We start from the raw sequence: 17776 nt of genomic DNA, 5'->3' as shown, positions 1-17776 counted from the left end.
GTGACTGTAGTTGGGTTTCCTTAAACTCATTTGAGGGCTTTATGAACATTTCATTTCAGCTTCACTCGTCTGGTTTTACATCTATTTAGATATTTTCTCGTCATTTTGAGGGATGATTTGTAAACAAGAAGCCTTGATGATCCGTCGCTAGTCCACCACAAGCCGTTTGAGCACAATCACTAGGTGCTAAACTTGTGGACACCTATTGGTACATATTAAAATCCACACAATGAGAAGTTTATTTCTGAACCCTACGTGGGAAGGGTTTAGTGGGCCAGATCAATCCAAGAGCATAGACAACAAAGAAAACTTTATAAAATAGTAATTTATTAAGCTGTAGCCATAATAGCTCTACCAACCAAAAGAGTACGCGCAAGTCATCCACAATGAGAAAAATGAAACACTCACTACACGGCATTTATTCCGAAATGCCCAGCGTAATTCGATTGAGAAAGGAAAAACAGTGAACAAATTAAAAATACTAAACTCTCTTGTAGCCATCATAACGTGAGTTCAAATTTACACAACAAATTTTGGAATAAAGAATCATAAATGACACATAACTCTCAACAAAATACAAGCAACAATATCGGGGATGCATAATTATACTAGACCGTAGCATGAGCTAATTCAATCAATCTAACTAGCAGTTTCTTTTTTCTGTTTCTTTAGGTACTCTTCCCTCTCATTAAGCCAGAGATCAGCAAAGTCACAGCTTTTCCAAGCTTCAAACCATGGCCCTCCACGAGTATAATGGATGGCCTTTGGGAATGTGGTTAGATCATCCGGAACCACTCTGTTATGACCCTCAAGGAAGTTCCACACAAATGGGATTGACCCCATTTCATGATCTTCAAGCCACTGAAACCTGTGAAGGAAAGCACCACTTTCTTTATTCACAGTTTGAGGCGTAAGGACACTGTTCTTGGGATGCCCACAATTGTACAACACCATCGAAGACCAATTCTTTCTGGGATACACTGTTTGAACCGCTCCATCCATTTTTGTTGTCTCCTTTGGAGCGTAGTCATGTTGAACACACATTATGGCATACTTTTCATCAATCAAGTCTCTCAGTTCCTTAATATCTGCCAAGTACAGGAAATCACAATCCACAAACATTGCCCAACCTTTGTAATTGGCCAAGCATGGAGTCAGGAATCTTGAGAAGGAAAACTCGGTGCTCTCAAATTGGCCTCTTTCACGCCAATACAAGCCATTATTTCTCAGATCTGACTGCTTGATCGGTATGATCTCAACAGGAATCGAAGATCTCTTCAAGATTGAGTGGCGGCACACCTCAAACGCAATGTCCTCACGCGGATCATACCCCACGAAGATCCTGAAAGGCGTCTCCGAATCTCCCTTACAACTACTCAGTGGCTCAACTTTGCCATTACTCAAAGTCATCTCAGCACAAGGTAAATGTGTATGCCTATTGTTCAGAACCCAGAAAAGAACAAATCAATGATTGATCTGAAAAAAAGGATAAAAATGATAAATCATCCCCAATCGCCTCCAGACGAAATTACAGAAAACAAGAACACTAAATATGATGCTTCCCTCGTTTACAGCTTGTAATTGTTACCAAAAGAACTGCATTGCCTCCCACTAAAGACCGTCCCAATCAAACATAGTTGAGTAATTCATATAAACACGAAGCAAGGGAAACAAATCAATGCAGAATCAAATCAAATGGAAGACATAAATCAAGCTGGAGAGAGTACCAGAAGCGAGATTGAGGATGCAGATCTTGAAGCAGACAATTGTCGGCGTGTTTCCGTTTCTTCCCGAAATCTCAGAGAGAAATGAGTCCAAAGAATTCAACAGTAGTGAAAGGGAGAGAGAAAGATTCGAACCTTAACGAGGACTGAGATTGAGCGATGAAGCGGCGAGGAGGGGAATGGGGATTCTATAAAAAGAAAATCCAAAAGAAATGGGTTCAGGGAGAGACGTAGGCATCGCAAAATAAGATTTGTGGTCGGGGATTCAAATTGTCGGTTGTACAATTTGATTATCTTTCTTTCTTTTTTTTTAAATATATATTTTTGGAAAAATGACATAAAAAAATTAAAAATTACAATATTCGCTAATAAAATGTCAAAATATCAGGGGAAAAAAAGTGATATCTGCCCGATATTATACAAATATAGCCAAATAACTAAAATATTCCTATATAACTTTTAAAAAAAAAAGTTACTCCTCCGATCCTAATTATAAGACCCAATTGACTTATTTGAGGAGATTAAGGAAGTAAGTTAAGTTGGTTATTTATAATAAATAAGTGTTGTCATTTCTAAAATATCCTTGCTAATTAAGTATATTGGCTAAAACTATCATTATTAGAAGGATTATCTTGGAAAAAAAATGCATAAATATAAGAGACAAAATGGATTGGGGTCTTATAATTAGGACCAAATAAAAAGTCAAATGGGGTCTTATAATAAGGACCGGAGGAGTATTAAACTTGTCATTACCTATTACTTTTCATTAGTTGTCAACTCGCAACTTATTAATAAATAACTTATTATTTTCAGTATACTTTTTGTCATTTGCTGTTTAACATTTATCATTGTGAATTTACAGTTTGTTAATAAACTTTTTAATACAAGGGCATTTTTGTTATTTAACTACATTTGTAAAATATCAAATTGACATCACTTCCTCTCCTGAGATTTTAACTTGTTAGGTACCTAAATTAGAATATTATAATTTTCAACTTCTTTTTATATCATTTTTTTTATATTTTTCGTTCATAGAGCATAGACGTAGTCATTTCTTTCAATATATAGTTGGCATTGTTTTATGATTTTAAATATTTTGTTTAAAACTTGAGGCGAAACTATAAAGCCAATATAAAATAAAAATGTCATAGTCATGTTGCTCTGTAAATATTATTTTATTCCATTCCATTCCATTCAATTTTATTAATAATTTATTCATTCCATTTCATTATTAAAATTTCAAACGGGCTTTGGGAGGTTTTTTAGGATGGATGATTTAGATTTGTGTTTAAAATTATAATATTTTCTACTAAATGTTTAATGTAGAATAAAAATATTTTTAATCATATAATTTAAAAATTTTAAGTATCAAGAAAACAAAAAAAAAATCTAGATCTAGAGGTAGTATAAAAAACTCAAAGCAAAATAAAGTTGTTTCGAGATAATAGTAAAAGGAAGTTTGAATGGAAACCAAACCATAGTTTTAAAAGTGTTTTATGATTTACAAAGTAAATATATGAAAAAATTTATCTCGTTTTACATAAAAATACTTATAAGAAGGACTTTTAGGAGTTGCTAAATATTTTTTAAATATGAGTAACTGTAAAGATTTGAACACGGACTCAAGATGGATCAGGGTAAGTTGTTTGTTGGACTAAAATGAGGACCGTGCGGAACATATCTGAGGCCCAAGTGTGACGACCGACGATGCTAACTGGTTTTACGCATACACAACGAGGCGCAAGCAGAAGCACACGCCGCAGATAAGGTTAAACTTACACATAAATACGAAGATACATGGAATATCTCATATATATATATATATATATATATATATATCTTTTTGGTAAAGATTTTGTCGAGAGGTGAAGAGCGAGCGAGCGAGCGAGCTATGGCGAAATCTGCAAATCTGGCATATTCACTTTTGAATTCGTCTCCTCACTTGGCATCTCCGAAATCCAAACCCAAATCTCTCAGCATTCTTCAGACTTGCAATAATGCTATCTCTGCTTCTAGTTCTTCCAACAAACCCAAGCACCTTCACTCGCCATTGGTACGTAATTAATTATCTCTTATATATATATATATATATATATAGCTTCTTAATTAATTATCTCTTTTAATTACTTGCTTAGTCCTTTAATTCTTGGATTTCTATATATTCGTTCTGGGGTTAATTAATTGTGTTCTTTGAATCTGAGCACGGCTTCTCTGTATTCACTAAGTTCTGATCGAATCTCAATTCTATACCAATCAGAAAGAAATTAATGATAACGGCTTGATAGGCCCCAAGTAGATGTCAATATATTTCTTAAATCAAACATCACATATGGTAATATGAGCTAAAAAGTCTGTAAGGCCAAAGTGACAGACAACAAAGAACAGAGGAGAAGAAATTTGGATGCGAGAAGTCATGATAGAGCGATTTATCTAAACACTATTGATTTCCTTCTAAATATAAAATCTCATATCCAAGTAGTTGGAGGAAGTAATTGATACTACATGTATAATTTTCTTGAACTTAGATAAAATATCTTATATTCCAATTTAGTATATCTAGTTGGAAGGTTATATTTGGTTCCAAATATAAGACTTTAATCTAATTTGTTTTCTAAATTTATAAGCTTTTTTTAAAGTGTCTTTATTAATTGTACATATTAAGAAGTTCTCATCAGGATAGTTCTAATAGACATGATTAAAAATGATAATTTAGGAGAGCAAACACACATTTATTATAAATAATTAACTTAATTAAATTGTTTAATATCTCTGTATTAGCTATGTAACTCTTATATATAGTAAAGACAGAAAGTGGCAGCGTATTTTTTAAGAATTAAAATTTAAAAACTTTGGACCAGGCTGGATTTGGTCATTGAATCATTTTTTTATTTGCTTGCTCGGACCAGCTAGATTGGGTGAGATCGGTCAGCTCGGGTTGAGCAGGGTGGCATGAATATCGGTCAAATTAATCCTTTAGAGGCATTAATTAATTTGTAGAGGGCGACAAAATTAATTATTTGTGAAAAATGTGTAAAATTTTCTTTAAAGTACTGCTCATTTTAATTATTAGTATTAAAAACTATTTCCTTAAAAAACCTATAATATTTCCAATCAGTAGAGATAATTTATTATAATTTATAAATTTAAGAGATAAATTGAATTAATTTTTTATATTTAAAATCAAAATAAACCCTATTATTAATTTTTACATTTAGAATGAAAATAAAACATATACTACCTCCAGTTCTAATTATAAGACCTTGTTGTCTACAGACAAGATCTTATAATTAAAAACGAAAGTAGTATATGATGACGACTGCACTAAAAAGATAACACTTCTTTAACCGGATATGATGATGATTGCACTAAAAAGATAACACTTCTTTAACCGTGAAACTTCACTGGCAAGCTTCTTGAGGCAAGTGTTATGACTCATAACTTAATTTTGAGTGCTTTGCTTGAGTTTGCATAGGCTAAGCGCCTTGATACTAGCCCTGAATGCCGAACGCCACTGTTGCGGGTTTGGTTTTGATAGTCTCAAATGTGAAATGAAATACGTATGTTATGGTTAATCTGGCAAGTTTCAACGAGTCGCGTACGAAAGTTAATCATTAGTCCCTAGTTTCATAATCTTCTGATCAATGTTGTTGTGAACACTACCTAAGCTATATAACAAAATATTAGATCTGATTCTTAATATAAAAATTAATTGATTAATTTGAATAGATTAAAAAAATTTGTTAAGTTTGTTATTCATAATAAATAAGTATTATCTTTTATAGAATATCTTTGTTAATCATGTCTATTAACTAGAACTACTATTGGATAAAATCTTTAACATATACAATTACTATAATAACTATTTTTGAAAAAGTGGATAAATATAAGAGATAAAGTGAACCATGGTATTATATTTAAGACCAAATTAAATATTAAATTAGCTCTTATATTAAAAACATGAGGTAGTATAAAATAAAAAGATATTTTTTAAAAAAATTAAAATTTATTCATCTTCAACGTATAAATAAAAAGTTATTATATTTTCATTTTATATAAATCGGTGAGATCAAATTAGTCTTGGTAAAAAGTGTGGCAAATTTAGTTTAGGTATATATTAAGAGAGTCAAATCATTAGCTAGTAACATCATTTTTCTTACAAATTAATAATTAGTAAATTATAACTATAGAAACTAATGTCAATAAAAAAGGTATAGAAACTAGCAGTTATAATTGAGAAAATTATAACAATCTAATAAAATAGACAAGAGTAGTTATATTAAATTTGACGTCAGACTAAAAAATTTGACATACCCTTCTTGTTCTATTTATATGTCATTTTTAACATTTTGAATACAAACTAAGAAAAATCTTAAACTTCATTAACTATTATTTAAAATTCAATAACTTTTTTAATTTTTTCTCTATTTAATATACATTATACCTTATATAAGCAAAATTAATATAGTAATAAATGAAGGGTAAATTGTACATTCATACATAAAATTTCTCTTAGTGTCTTATAAATAGGATAAAAAAATATGTTCCCTCTTTGTTCTATAAATAAGACCAAAGGAGTATTTAAAAAAAATTATAAGACTTTAATTAAAAAGAAAGTCAAATTACAAAATTTATTACTCCAGTTTTTATTATAAATCATGTGGAAGATTTTATAATATTTTTCAATTTAATTTTTACTTAACTTTTGTTGGAAAAAGAGAAATATGAGAGAGATGAGAATAAATTATAAATATAAAGAGAGAAAAAATTTTGATAAAGATAAACTTAAAAAGTTTTACCAACTTAATACATTAGCTGGCAAAAAAAAAAAATCAACTTAATACATTCATTGAAATTGGATTAATCACAGAGCGGTAGATATTAATTTCCATGCCGTTCATGTTGATTACTAATTAATTGTATCTTGGACCGTTTTGTTTCCATTAATCTTTTTTAAAAGGAAAGAAGGAAAGAAAATGATAAGAGTCAGATGGATAACGGCCCTCTTCCTATCCTTGAGCCTCATTTCGCTGCTTATCCCTGTGTCGCAATCCACCACTGAGAAATCGAACAAGGTTCTTTAACTAACCCAAATTCCTCACTTCTATTTGATGTGTTTTTAATTCACCCAAGATTTACTCATTTTCGTATTCTTCGTGTTAGAAATTAGGGCTTTTGTATTTTGAAATGATTCTATAACAATCTTTTTGGCCAATTAATAAGAGATTTCTTAATTAATAAATCTGCTGTAAAACTTTTTAGTGGCTAATAAAAGTTCTTATTGCCAATAAGTTCATTGCAAAAAATTTTAGTGATGACAAACATATCCTAAAGCAAATTTAGTTGCAGCTTTCATCATCACAAAGAAAAAGCAAAGGCAATTGAAACACATTAAGCAGTGATTTCTGTTTCCAATGATAAAATAATCTAATTGGCTTCCGAGCCAACCCTTTTTTATTTACCACTTATTTTTTGCTGCATAACAGATTGGAAAGACAACTAGAGCACCACGTCGTCTAGTCACAATATCAACTGGTGATGGAAAATGGCATGGTGAATGGACAAGCGATTACAAATTAACTTTGCAAGACCTACAATTACAAGATTTGGTTGAAGTTGAAGAGGACAAAAAGAAAAATGCACAAGTGTTGGTCAGCCTCAGCATCCAAAAGGTTCTTCCTCTTTTCATTTTTTTACATATGTGGCAAGATCATATGCATCACTTAACGTTTTTCCTTTTAATTTTTATTCTAATAATTTATTAAAAAACTTGGAATAGCTTTGGTGTGGAGATAGTTTATTTCAATTAACCATAATATTTATTACAATGTACCAGCATGCTAGCTTTGGCTTGACGGTAGATGGAAACATTGTGACATCCTTCACTCGTAAATGCAGTAACTGCTCTGCACCTTATTGCCGACAGGTATTTTGTTTCCTATTACTAAAAAGTTTCTGTTTTTAACCTTTAAAGCAATCTTTGTGAAATTTTTGAGAACAGATAATGCGGTTCTATAATTTATTGTGAGACATATTTAAATAATACTACCTCCGGTTCTTAATATAAAAGCTACTTAATTAATTTGAGTAGATTAAGGAAATTAGTTAATTTAGTTATTTCTAACAAATATAAGTTGATTTTTCTGAAGTTTTTTAATTATAACTGCCATTGGATGGCAACCCTTGATATGTTTAATCAATAGGGATACTTTAGAGAATAAATTACAAACTTAGGAGACAAAGTGGGCTGAGATCTTCAATTTAGGACCAAATTTAATCCCCAAGTAGCTCTTCTATTAAGGACAAGAGGAAGTACCTATGATAGAATAGGCTTGATCTCAAGTTGGCTAGTACTGCATTAATTTTTTGCGTCTTCGTTATTGAACCTTGCCAAAAAAAACAATAGCATGATTTAGTTGATGCCATTGGATAGCATGATATGGTCCATGAAGGGGATAGAGGTCCGAAATTGCAGTTTAAAATAAAATAGTCTTGTCCACCACCATGTTCTTAGGTTCCCTTAGGCGAAGCTTTGTTTTGCTACGTATGAGAAATCCCCAAAGGCTTGATGTCCTTTTCCAAATTCAACTTATAACATCCTATGTCCATCTAGAGAGTATTTTAAGAGCATAAAATGATTCTCTTAAGCTTGAATCTCGTTTAAGAAGCAATTTCTGGAAAACTGACCTGTATCTGATTTATCATTTTGGCATTTGTAACATTGAAATTGAGCTGTAGAACATGAGAAATAGATGGATCAATTTTATGTTATGTTATTTATTCCACTTTAATTATGACTGTCTCTATTTCTATTAAATTTTACAGATTGATGCAAAATTTAAAGTATGGATCCTCTTGGCAAGCAGAGATAATCAAAATATACAGCTACCTGATATTGGCGGTGACCCTTCTTTAAGTCTCTAACCCAATCAATTTATTTTGTCAAATTTTTAGATATTAAAAATAATATAAAGAAAATATATTGAAATGTTTGGTATACAAAGGTATAGATTTATGACTTGGTGATAGATGAGCACAGAAAATATATTAAACCATGTAGATATTAAAACAATGAACAGTTTTATCACTGAAAGGCCAATAGGGTGGAAGGCTTTCTAGTAAAGCCTTTCTATGAGTTTCCAGCAAAACATCACGGAGCTAAGAGCTTTGTACATAAATCTAACAATTTGAAAATTAACAAAAAAAAAAAAAAAAAAAGGACATGATTTCCTCTGAATGCTCAAGTATTTTAAAAACAGAAAAAAGACATGATTTCCTCTGAATGCTCAGGTATTTTAAAAACAGAGCAATCTCTTCTCGTTGGTGCCTTGAACTCTTTGGGATATATACATAAAGTGTGCATTAGTTTGTTGTCATCAGCAAGGCTTTCTTGCTATCGGCAGATGCAGGTCTTAGGTTGGCAAATGATCTAAGTTTTAAATATTGATTAACCCCAGACATTTTCTTTGCAGTAAAACTCTACAAATCACAAAAATACAAGTAAATATTTGCATTACTGCATCACCAGCTGGCAACATAGTTTCAACCACCTAGGATGTTATAGAAGGTTCTCATGCCAATAGTTCAGGATCTTTGGGGGAACTAAACAGCTAGCCCATGTGACTGAAGAGCTCAAAATACTAACCAATACAAATAAGTTGTAAGTTCTATAGATCCACTGATGATAACATCTCAAGGAGTTCTTGAAGTTATTGGAAATGGAACTACAGCACCACGGAACCATATATTTCTTGTAATTGTTCAGTTTTTTTAATTCTTGTTTCAGGCTTGAATTCACCGTAGCTGTAGTTTCTAATGAAATATACCAAGCATGTACTCTTTAACTTGCAGAACCTTCTTATTATTTTGTTTTGATATAACACTAAACTAAATTAGCTATAGAATTGATGTTGGCTTGAAAATATAGGTTTTGCAATAAATTTTGTAAGTAAAAGCAATATAAAGTTCTGATCTCCTTTCTTGTGATATGGATCTTTTGTTGTTGTCACGGCCAATACTATTGTCTATAACCAAGGGTTATCTGATACACCTACTTATAAAATGCAGGTTATATATGTTAGACCGGGAAATGAAGCTGATCTTGATTGTCTCATACAAGATACCATTCGGCTAAGCACCCCAGTCAAAGTATAATATGATGGAAATAAATAATTGAATTTTATCATTCATTAATTTTCACTCAATCTTTTATGATCTGTTATGGTATCATTTAGTTACTGTATTATATTTTGACCCTTAATTTAATGAAAAGGACAATGTAGATGTTAAAACAATGAACAGTTTTATCACTGAAAGTCAACTTCACTTGTCAGCGGAAAAAATTCTGTGGTCTGTTTTTTTTTTCTAATTCTATATTGCACCAGTCTTATGATATTATTGTTGAGATAAATTTGAAATTTGACAAATGAAAGAGAATTTCAAGTAACTGTTTTTGGCTGATTAGTTTGGTTGGATGTTAATAATAATTGCAGATCATAATGACACATTTTAGAAGTTACACTGTTTCCTAACTAAGGTTTAATATGCAATGCAAACCACTTTTATGTCCTCTTTTCACCCTTTCTTTGCAGGATACTTGCTCAGAGTTGTGTGAGAAATCTGAGGCTACATTACAGTGTAAGCATTTGTTGAGAACTAGATAATGATGACAGTGTTTCCTTTTGCTTTTGTTAATCAACCATATGAAGCTCCAACAAGGTCATTTCAAAAAGTAAAAGGATAATTGATGAACAAGCATGAACAGGTGGCAATGGGGGGGAAAAAAGAACAAGCATGAACACACCTATTTTTAGAAGTGTCATGTTGAACTCATTCCGACAGCGATGCAGCATGTGGCATTAAGTTGACATGCATCTTACAGCGTATGGAGATGTCAAAATAAAATTTGTTTTACAAAAGGGGGGTGAACAAATGTAAAATAAAGAGTATTAAAGAACTCATCTTGATGAAATAGTCAAAGTTAGTTTCTGAATTTTTGGTACATGAATAAGTCAGATAATATAATTATAATGGATTTGATTTGAATAATGACAATAATTTAAGACATTTAAAAACATAGAGTAATGCCACTTATGTTTAATTATAAAGGGGAGTCAGTGTACAATCTCTCTCTCTCTCTCTCTCTCTCACACACACACACACACACAGTTAGACTGGCACATTTCAACTGATATATATGTCATGCCGAATTTTATATTTATGCTTTTGAAGTTTAATGTGGCTACATGTATTTGTTGATGATTCATAGAGAAGAAACGTTTTTGTTTCAGATACTGGAGGGGTAAACAGTTCTATTGATAAGAGATGGTCCAGGCTATATGAACTAAAAAATGGAAGGCTATAATTTGTGGCATTAATAAACTACAAACAGGAGCAGGCAAATGTGCACTGGCTGAGGATGCACACTAAGCACATGCCCAACACACATTTGGTATTTATATGTATAAGTGCGGCGTTTTATATGATTTTTACTAGTTGTTTCTTAAGACTTGTGTTTTGTTTGTAGGCATAAGTTAGTCTTTCATATTAGAATTTTGATATATTTGTAATTAGAAGTCAAAATATAATGCCTGTGATAGGTAGGTTGTTTCTTCTTTTATTTCCTCAGGATACTGCAATCCAGTCAGATATATAGTTTTCTTTCATATTTGGTAAATAACAGCACATGTATTGGAATGCTCCTACGTTACTGCTTGAATCTTATTGTATGTATGCTTGTTTAACATTTTAAATTCCAGAACATGTTCTCAGAATTTGATTAACCACTTGCTAATTTTGTGAAGCAAATCCACTAGTCTTTTCTAAATTGGTCCCAATAGTAAGTCATGACATCTAATGTCTGTGAAAAGAGAGATCCTAGTGTCATCTCGCAGTGTTATTTACCAGAGCCTGTGAAAATGTTAGGTTAAAATCGAGCGTATTAAAGGTGACTTATCTGCTCCCCTCTAGAATGAGAGAATCATGCAAGGCCATTAAACTTAATACACTTTAGTTAAAAATAAAAAAAAGGCCGTCTAAATAGGTGATTCAACTTAATTGTAATGATTCTATCCCAAAAGTTATGCTGGCCTAAAAGAGAAAAAAATCCCAAGTGTCATGATTTCTATTTTTTTAACTGTCCCTTTAGTTGGTGTATAGATGTTTTACATTCCTGGCTGAGGTGTATATATTTCAATGTAGGTATTCTTAAGTCTTGCTGTTTTCACAATAGTCTCATTGGGCTATCCCATTTTAATCTTCGCATCTTCTATGATGATTTTAAACCACAACACTTCGCAGATTCCTAGTGTCATTGCTATAATTTCGCATTAGCACTTGATCTTGCTACTTCATTTTATTTCTTCCTTATCCAAGTAACTCGAAGAAAAGGGCAATATATGAACTTGGTGCTAATTATTGGTCCTTTAAGAACAGGATGCCTTGCTCAACATTACCATTTTAGTTTGGGATATGATATTTGTCTTGTAGATTTACCTCCTAAGGTTTAGGCATATATTGGCTTATTATGGGTGCTGTCTCTGTCCTGGTAGGTGATGTGTAGAGTCGTTTTCTTACTGATATTTGGAACATCCACCAATCAACTTTGGTTTCTTTATTAGCTTCTCCAAGTTGGTGATTTGAGTCTCTTGGAGTATATATCAAGTCTCCCACTTTCTCTCAACTAATCTGCCACATTTTTTAGCTGAAATAAGCATCTTCAATTCCTGAAAAGCATTTCAGCTGTCCTTTCTGCTCCTAGAAAGCACTTCAACGTTCCTTTATGCTTTGTTTCAAATTCCTTGGCCAGACATCTTTTTGGAGTTCCTCTTTCGTTTTGGTTACAAGAATGTGATCTGCATATGCAACTAGAGCAGTAACTCCTAAATTTGTGCTTGACAAAGTGTGGTCTCCTTGACTTGTTTGTAACATTTGGCTATCATCACAATTGTGAACCTTTCAGATGATTTCCTTGGAGATGGCTTGAGATCATACAATGCTTTCTTAAAACATGCTCACCTTAGAGGCTTCTATTTTGATTCAAACCCCTGGAAGAATCTGCACGCACGCACATCTTCCTGGGAATTTCCATGAAGAAAATCATTTTCTATTTCAATTTGTTGAAGCGGTTTAGCTAGTGAAAAAGCATCTTGACGTGGTCATTTTTGCCCTAGGAGCAAACTTCTTAGTAATGCACCCCACTGGGTTTTATTTTACTGAAGAAAAACCCATCTGCATCCAAGTGGTTTCTTCTCTTTGGGCAGTTTGGCTCATTTTCAATGTTTCTATTGTTCTCGAAATGAATTGGGTAGGTCTTTATAGTTTTTCTCTGTTTCTGTCCTCCATCAGATATAAAAACTAGTCATTACTTCGAGAAATAGCCACCGAACAGCCATATTTAATGCAGTTGCGAAAATTAAGTCCAATTCAAACCACTTTGATTTGATTTATGTACTCCAATTTTTGTTTTCTTAGTTCTAATGTAGTCTTCAAAATTCTGATTGGCTAGGGCTACATAGATCAAATTTTAGTAGTTTCTTTTCTTTCTTTTTTTTTTTTTTGAAAAAAGAAGGATGAAGAAAGCTGAAATATATCACCAAAGGAAAAAAGCGGAAGTATACTAATGTCCAATCTAAAGCAAATTCAATTACAAAAAGTACTTCGACCTTAAGGATCATTTGGATTTGACCAAAAAGTTTTCCTCAACGCCGTTTTGAAGACCTAATAGAAGCAAAACAAATTTGGCAAATCTTCAGAGTAAATTCGAACCAATCCAAAGTTTCAATAGGTTGAACTCAATTCCCTTTAAACTAAAATTGGGCTTATGGGAACTGTCCACAAAATTGTTATAATTTGCTTACTAATTGTTATCAAAATCAATACCAATGTTGTAACATATCTTTTTTTTTTTTTAATTTTTATATTTTCAAGATTTTTTTTTGCGATTTTTCCAAAATAAAATCCCAAGCTAAGGGACTCTCCAGTAGAGGTGGGAATTAGAGTCGGCCTTTCAAGGCCGAAATTTTAAAAATACTCTAATTTACTAAGCCCGGCCCTTAAGCTAACGCACTCAGGGCCGACCTGTGAGCTTTTGGCTCGTTTAAGAAAAAATGTTATTTTTTTATATTTCTCTTTTTTTAATCAAGAAATGAAAATAAACCAATGAAATTGTTATTAAAAAACATAAATATAAATAAAATTAAGTCACAAATACAAAATATCATCATATATAAATATCCATCAACATCCAAGAACATCTAAAACATTTATTAACAAGATAACAACATCCAAAAGTTTTATCTATAGTGCAATTGTGCAATAAATAAACATTATCATTAATCTTTTGAAACTTCATCATCACTATAATCAATTACTCTTCTTCATAAGTATGTTTTTCTTTCGTAACAAAAACATCAAGTTTTTTTAATATGAATTTTACTTTTAAATTTTGCAATCCAACTATTATTTTACTTTAATGTGAGAAACATTGTTGTTGAAACTCATGAAATTCTAATTCAAATTATAGAATCACAAGTTATACAAGTATAAAAACACTCTATTATCAAATATATCGGTTTAAAAATATCAACACATATAATATAAATCAAATCATTATTAAAGTCCAAATTAACCCATTTTTTAAAAATTTAATTAGATAAATTATTGTTTAAAACTAAATAAATCAAATCATTCTGTAAATTTTAATTTTAAAATGATAATAATAACTAAATATTTGAAATATTATTAACAATATAAAAAATTAATAATATTAGAATTACATAAATAAATTTAAAAAAAGAAATATAAAAAGGCTAAACGGGCTGGCCCTTTTAAGCCCTCAGTCCTCTAGGGCCAGCCCTTTAGGGCCTATTTCCCATTTAAGGGGAAAAATTTCAAGCCCGACCTTCATAATTTCAGGACTTAAACGGGTTTGGCCTGTTTTCCTGGCTCTACTCTCCAGTATTATACTTGATGAACCTGAGAAATATATCTTATTTTCAATTAATTTTTTTATGCATCCGGGAAAGACCTTATTTTCAATTCATTGTTATCGTCAAAACTTTGGGATTTTAACACTTAGCAAGGGCTATTGTCACATTCCCAAAATCATTTTTTTTTCCATTTTGAATTTTTTACTTTCAATTTTTTTCTAATGAAAAACAATCGCATAAATGTAAAATTTTGAGCATTCTATGCCTTTGTCTTGTTGAAAATCTTTGCATCAATAAACTTCATTCATCACCAAATAGGAGTTGGGTCTAGCGGAAGGGGTTAGTCTCTCATAACGTGGCAAATTAATGTTCGAATCTCTATTGGGAGAGGTACCCACATTTAATGCCTGATAATGTCTCGAATATGATTGTCTCTAATAGGAAGATACTTATGTTTTAGCAAAAATATAAACTTCATTCATCATTTTTTTTACAGGTGAATTAGATTTTAAGAGCTTATTAGGGTTAAGAGTTAAGACATGTCTTTAAGCTCACATAATATTTATAGAAGTGCTTACAGATCATCCATTAATAAGGTTCTCACATTGATAGCAGGATTTAAACTTAAGGCTTTATGAGATTATGAATTGACAACTTACTAATTAGATCAATTCTTATTGGCAACTTCATTCATCATTTTGCCTACACAACGATGTGCGCTCGAGTGACAGTATAAGGGCATTAAAAATGAAGGTTTTGGGGCATACTAGAATCCAGCGACTCGCTGACATTAAATATGTTGTGCGCGTTGAAAACGAAAATAGCCTCCAGATTTTGTGCGTCTGTGTTTGTTTGCAAATCTTCATTCATTCATTTATTTAATTTTAAAATTTTTTTGGGTGAGCCAACTCCTCCTGATTTATTCGTTTCTTCGTCTGCAATTGTTTATTTTTAATATTATGCGACTAACATGGGGACAATAGCCGTATCATATTTTATTTTTATTATTCAAATACAAAGTCCACTTATGGACATTGATGTAGCCTAAGGTATTTATCATTCAAATACAAACTCTAAATTTAAAAGAAGTATTTATCTCACACAGGCAACGTCCCGTGGAAAACATTTATGTATGTCTAAATGTATCATAAATGCATTTCTTTTGTTACAAACGATTTTGTTCCTACCAAAAAAAAAAAAGAAGAGATTTTGTTTTCACGCACTATATCCATATCGATTATTGTTTGTACTTATAAAAGTACTACCTCCGATCATAATTATTAAACCTTATTTGTAATCTATAAACAAAGTCTTATAATTAGGACCAAAAGTAGTAATATATATCGAAAAAAGCAAATAAAATGATATGAATAATTTTAGGAACAACTCATATTTTAAATATTTTTAGATGTGAAATTACATAATAAAGAACTAAAATACAACTAATATATACTCCTCCGGTCCTTAATATAGGATCCAATTCTTGAGTTAGTTTTGGTCCTAAATATAAGACTCATTTCTCATATTTATCAATTTTCTCTAAATTACCCCTATGGATACTCTCTCAACCATAATCAAGTAGAAGAGGGAGAGGGGGTATTAAGAAAGATGATTATGGTGTTTTAGGAAAAATGTGTCACATTTCTTATAATTAACTAACTTACCTAACTTTCTTAATCTAATCAAATTAGTTAAATGGGTCTTATATTAAGAACCAGAGGAGTATTTTAGTTAGAACTTTCACGATTTTGAAATAATTTAAGAACTTCTAAATTCATGCCTAATAAAAGTTGCACATTTTAAACGCCCATACGTTTAAACTGTTTCTAAAATATCCTTAAGCTGTCTATGTGGACATTTGAAATTAGGTGTTGGCAAACGGGCAAATCTGACAAATTAAAGCCTGATGTATGGAATCAGAGGTGGTAGTTTGCCAAATTGAATTGCATAGCTTTTGCAAATTATGGAATATATGTATATACTTATATAATGTTCCAATAAGATTTTGTGCCGGTGTATTGTATTATGAGAACAGATGCATTCAATATTTCTATTTTTAGGGAGCATACGTTAAATTTTTTTCCCTATTTCTATGCAAATAAGATTTTGTGCCGGTGTATTGTTGTTATGATGCAACTTTGTGCTATTTGCACATTATAAATGTCATATCTATAAAAGCTTTTTATGTCATGATACTATAATCCTTTTATCATGTGCTTACAGAAGTTAACATCCATGCTGATTGGCTTGCATGACATGCTGATCATAAGTGACATGACCATTACAGCCTCCAAAACAGGGCAAGAATTGTGTAATGATTTTGTGAACCCACTTGATCTTATCTTTATTATAAGTCACTTTCAACTAATAATTTTATATCAAGAGATCATGGTTAAGTCATTAAATTTATTATAAAGTGATAGATTTTTCTAATTTTACTTCTCTTAAAATGATGTAACTTAAGTTTTCTAACTTTGTACCTCAATTAATAATAGGTTAAATTGTATATTTAGTCCTTCATTTTTATAGAGAGTTTTAATTTGGTCTCTTAACTTTAAAAAGTATATTTTTAGTCCTTTAACCTTAAAATTATTAAAAAAATAATGACATTGAGATATTTTTAAGTACTACCATATTAAATTTAATTTTTAAAACAACTATAATTGTCATAAAAACTTATCATTTAAATAAGGTTAGTTTTTAAATATTACAGCAATTTTTTCCCAAAAAACTGCGATTTTAATTAATTTTTAGGGTATTGGTAATTTTGAATTTGATGATGATTAGAATTTAGAACTGGTTTTTCTATTTTTTTTATTTATCATTACACCTTAAATACAGCTGCAATATTTACGTATGAGATACCAAAAAGCAGGAGCACTTGCCTAACTTCTCTGACCTGGCAGCCGTTGTATTGAAAATTTTGGGTGGGAAAGTAAACTGCAAAATCAATGGCCAAAGAGGCAAAAATGAATATTTTGGTTCGGAGTAGATGAAAACGATAGAGATATGAAGAGCGCACAGCATCGTGGAGAGAAGTGAGAAGCATTTAATATCCTCTAAAATCGGTTGGGTTTTGAGTTGTATATTCGCACAATTTCAATTATTTTTGCATTTATGGCCAAC

At 31.3% G+C, this 17776-nt stretch overlaps 2 protein-coding genes across 7 annotated transcripts; one reads left to right on the top strand and one right to left on the bottom strand.

Annotated features, from left to right (window-relative positions):
- Positions 1 to 470: 470 nt before the first annotated feature.
- Positions 471 to 1925, bottom strand: LOC114758256 (protein CDI). Of its 3 annotated transcripts, none has more exons than XM_028947317.1 (2): positions 1728 to 1925; positions 471 to 1611 (listed from the first exon to the last, which is right to left on the bottom strand). In XM_028947317.1, the coding sequence occupies exon 2, from the start codon at positions 1408 to 1410 to the stop codon at positions 640 to 642; it is 771 nt and encodes a 256-aa protein (XP_028803150.1). In that variant the 5' UTR covers positions 1411 to 1611; positions 1728 to 1925; the 3' UTR covers positions 471 to 639. The 3 variants fall into 3 exon arrangements, with proteins under 3 accessions (XP_028803150.1, XP_028803274.1, XP_028803223.1); XM_028947441.1 differs by having other exon boundaries at positions 471 to 1476; positions 1728 to 1924; XM_028947390.1 differs by having other exon boundaries at positions 471 to 1435; positions 1728 to 1924.
- Positions 1926 to 3550: 1625 nt separating this feature from the next.
- LOC114759822 (large ribosomal RNA subunit accumulation protein YCED homolog 2, chloroplastic) lies at positions 3551 to 11514 on the top strand. 4 transcript variants are annotated; one of them, XM_028949092.1, is made up of 8 exons: positions 3642 to 3777; positions 6682 to 6796; positions 7208 to 7393; positions 7558 to 7647; positions 8547 to 8633; positions 9789 to 9869; positions 10313 to 10358; positions 11012 to 11514. In XM_028949092.1, the coding sequence occupies exons 1-8, from the start codon at positions 3722 to 3724 to the stop codon at positions 11083 to 11085; spliced, it is 735 nt and encodes a 244-aa protein (XP_028804925.1). In that variant the 5' UTR covers positions 3642 to 3721; the 3' UTR covers positions 11086 to 11514. The 4 variants fall into 4 exon arrangements, with proteins under 4 accessions (XP_028804982.1, XP_028804925.1, XP_028805107.1 ...); XM_028949217.1 differs by having other exon boundaries at positions 3697 to 3777; positions 6687 to 6796; XM_028949149.1 differs by lacking the exon at positions 6682 to 6796 and having other exon boundaries at positions 3551 to 3777.
- Positions 11515 to 17776: the final 6262 nt, after the last annotated feature.

Source organism: Neltuma alba, unplaced genomic scaffold (genome assembly GCF_004799145.2).
Source record: "Neltuma alba isolate B1F8T4 unplaced genomic scaffold, ASM479914v2 tig00000217_pilon, whole genome shotgun sequence".
NCBI lineage: Eukaryota > Viridiplantae > Streptophyta > Magnoliopsida > Fabales > Fabaceae > Neltuma > Neltuma alba.
Note: the sequence above shows the minus strand (reverse complement) of the source record. Positions and strands in the feature narration are given on the sequence as shown.

Excerpts from the sequence above, each read along its gene's own strand:
- LOC114758256 (XM_028947317.1), bottom strand. The coding sequence starts at position 1,410 with ATGACTTTGAGTAATGGCAAAGTTGAGCCACTGAGTAGTTGTAAGGGA.
- LOC114759822 (XM_028949092.1), top strand. The coding sequence starts at position 3,722 with ATGCTATCTCTGCTTCTAGTTCTTCCAACAAACCCAAGCACCTTCACT. Across the intron at positions 7,394-7,557 it reads TCAGCCTCAGCATCCAAAAG|CATGCTAGCTTTGGCTTGAC; the intron begins GTTCTTCCTCTT and ends ACAATGTACCAG. Across the intron at positions 7,648-8,546 it reads CTGCACCTTATTGCCGACAG|ATTGATGCAAAATTTAAAGT; the intron begins GTATTTTGTTTC and ends TAAATTTTACAG.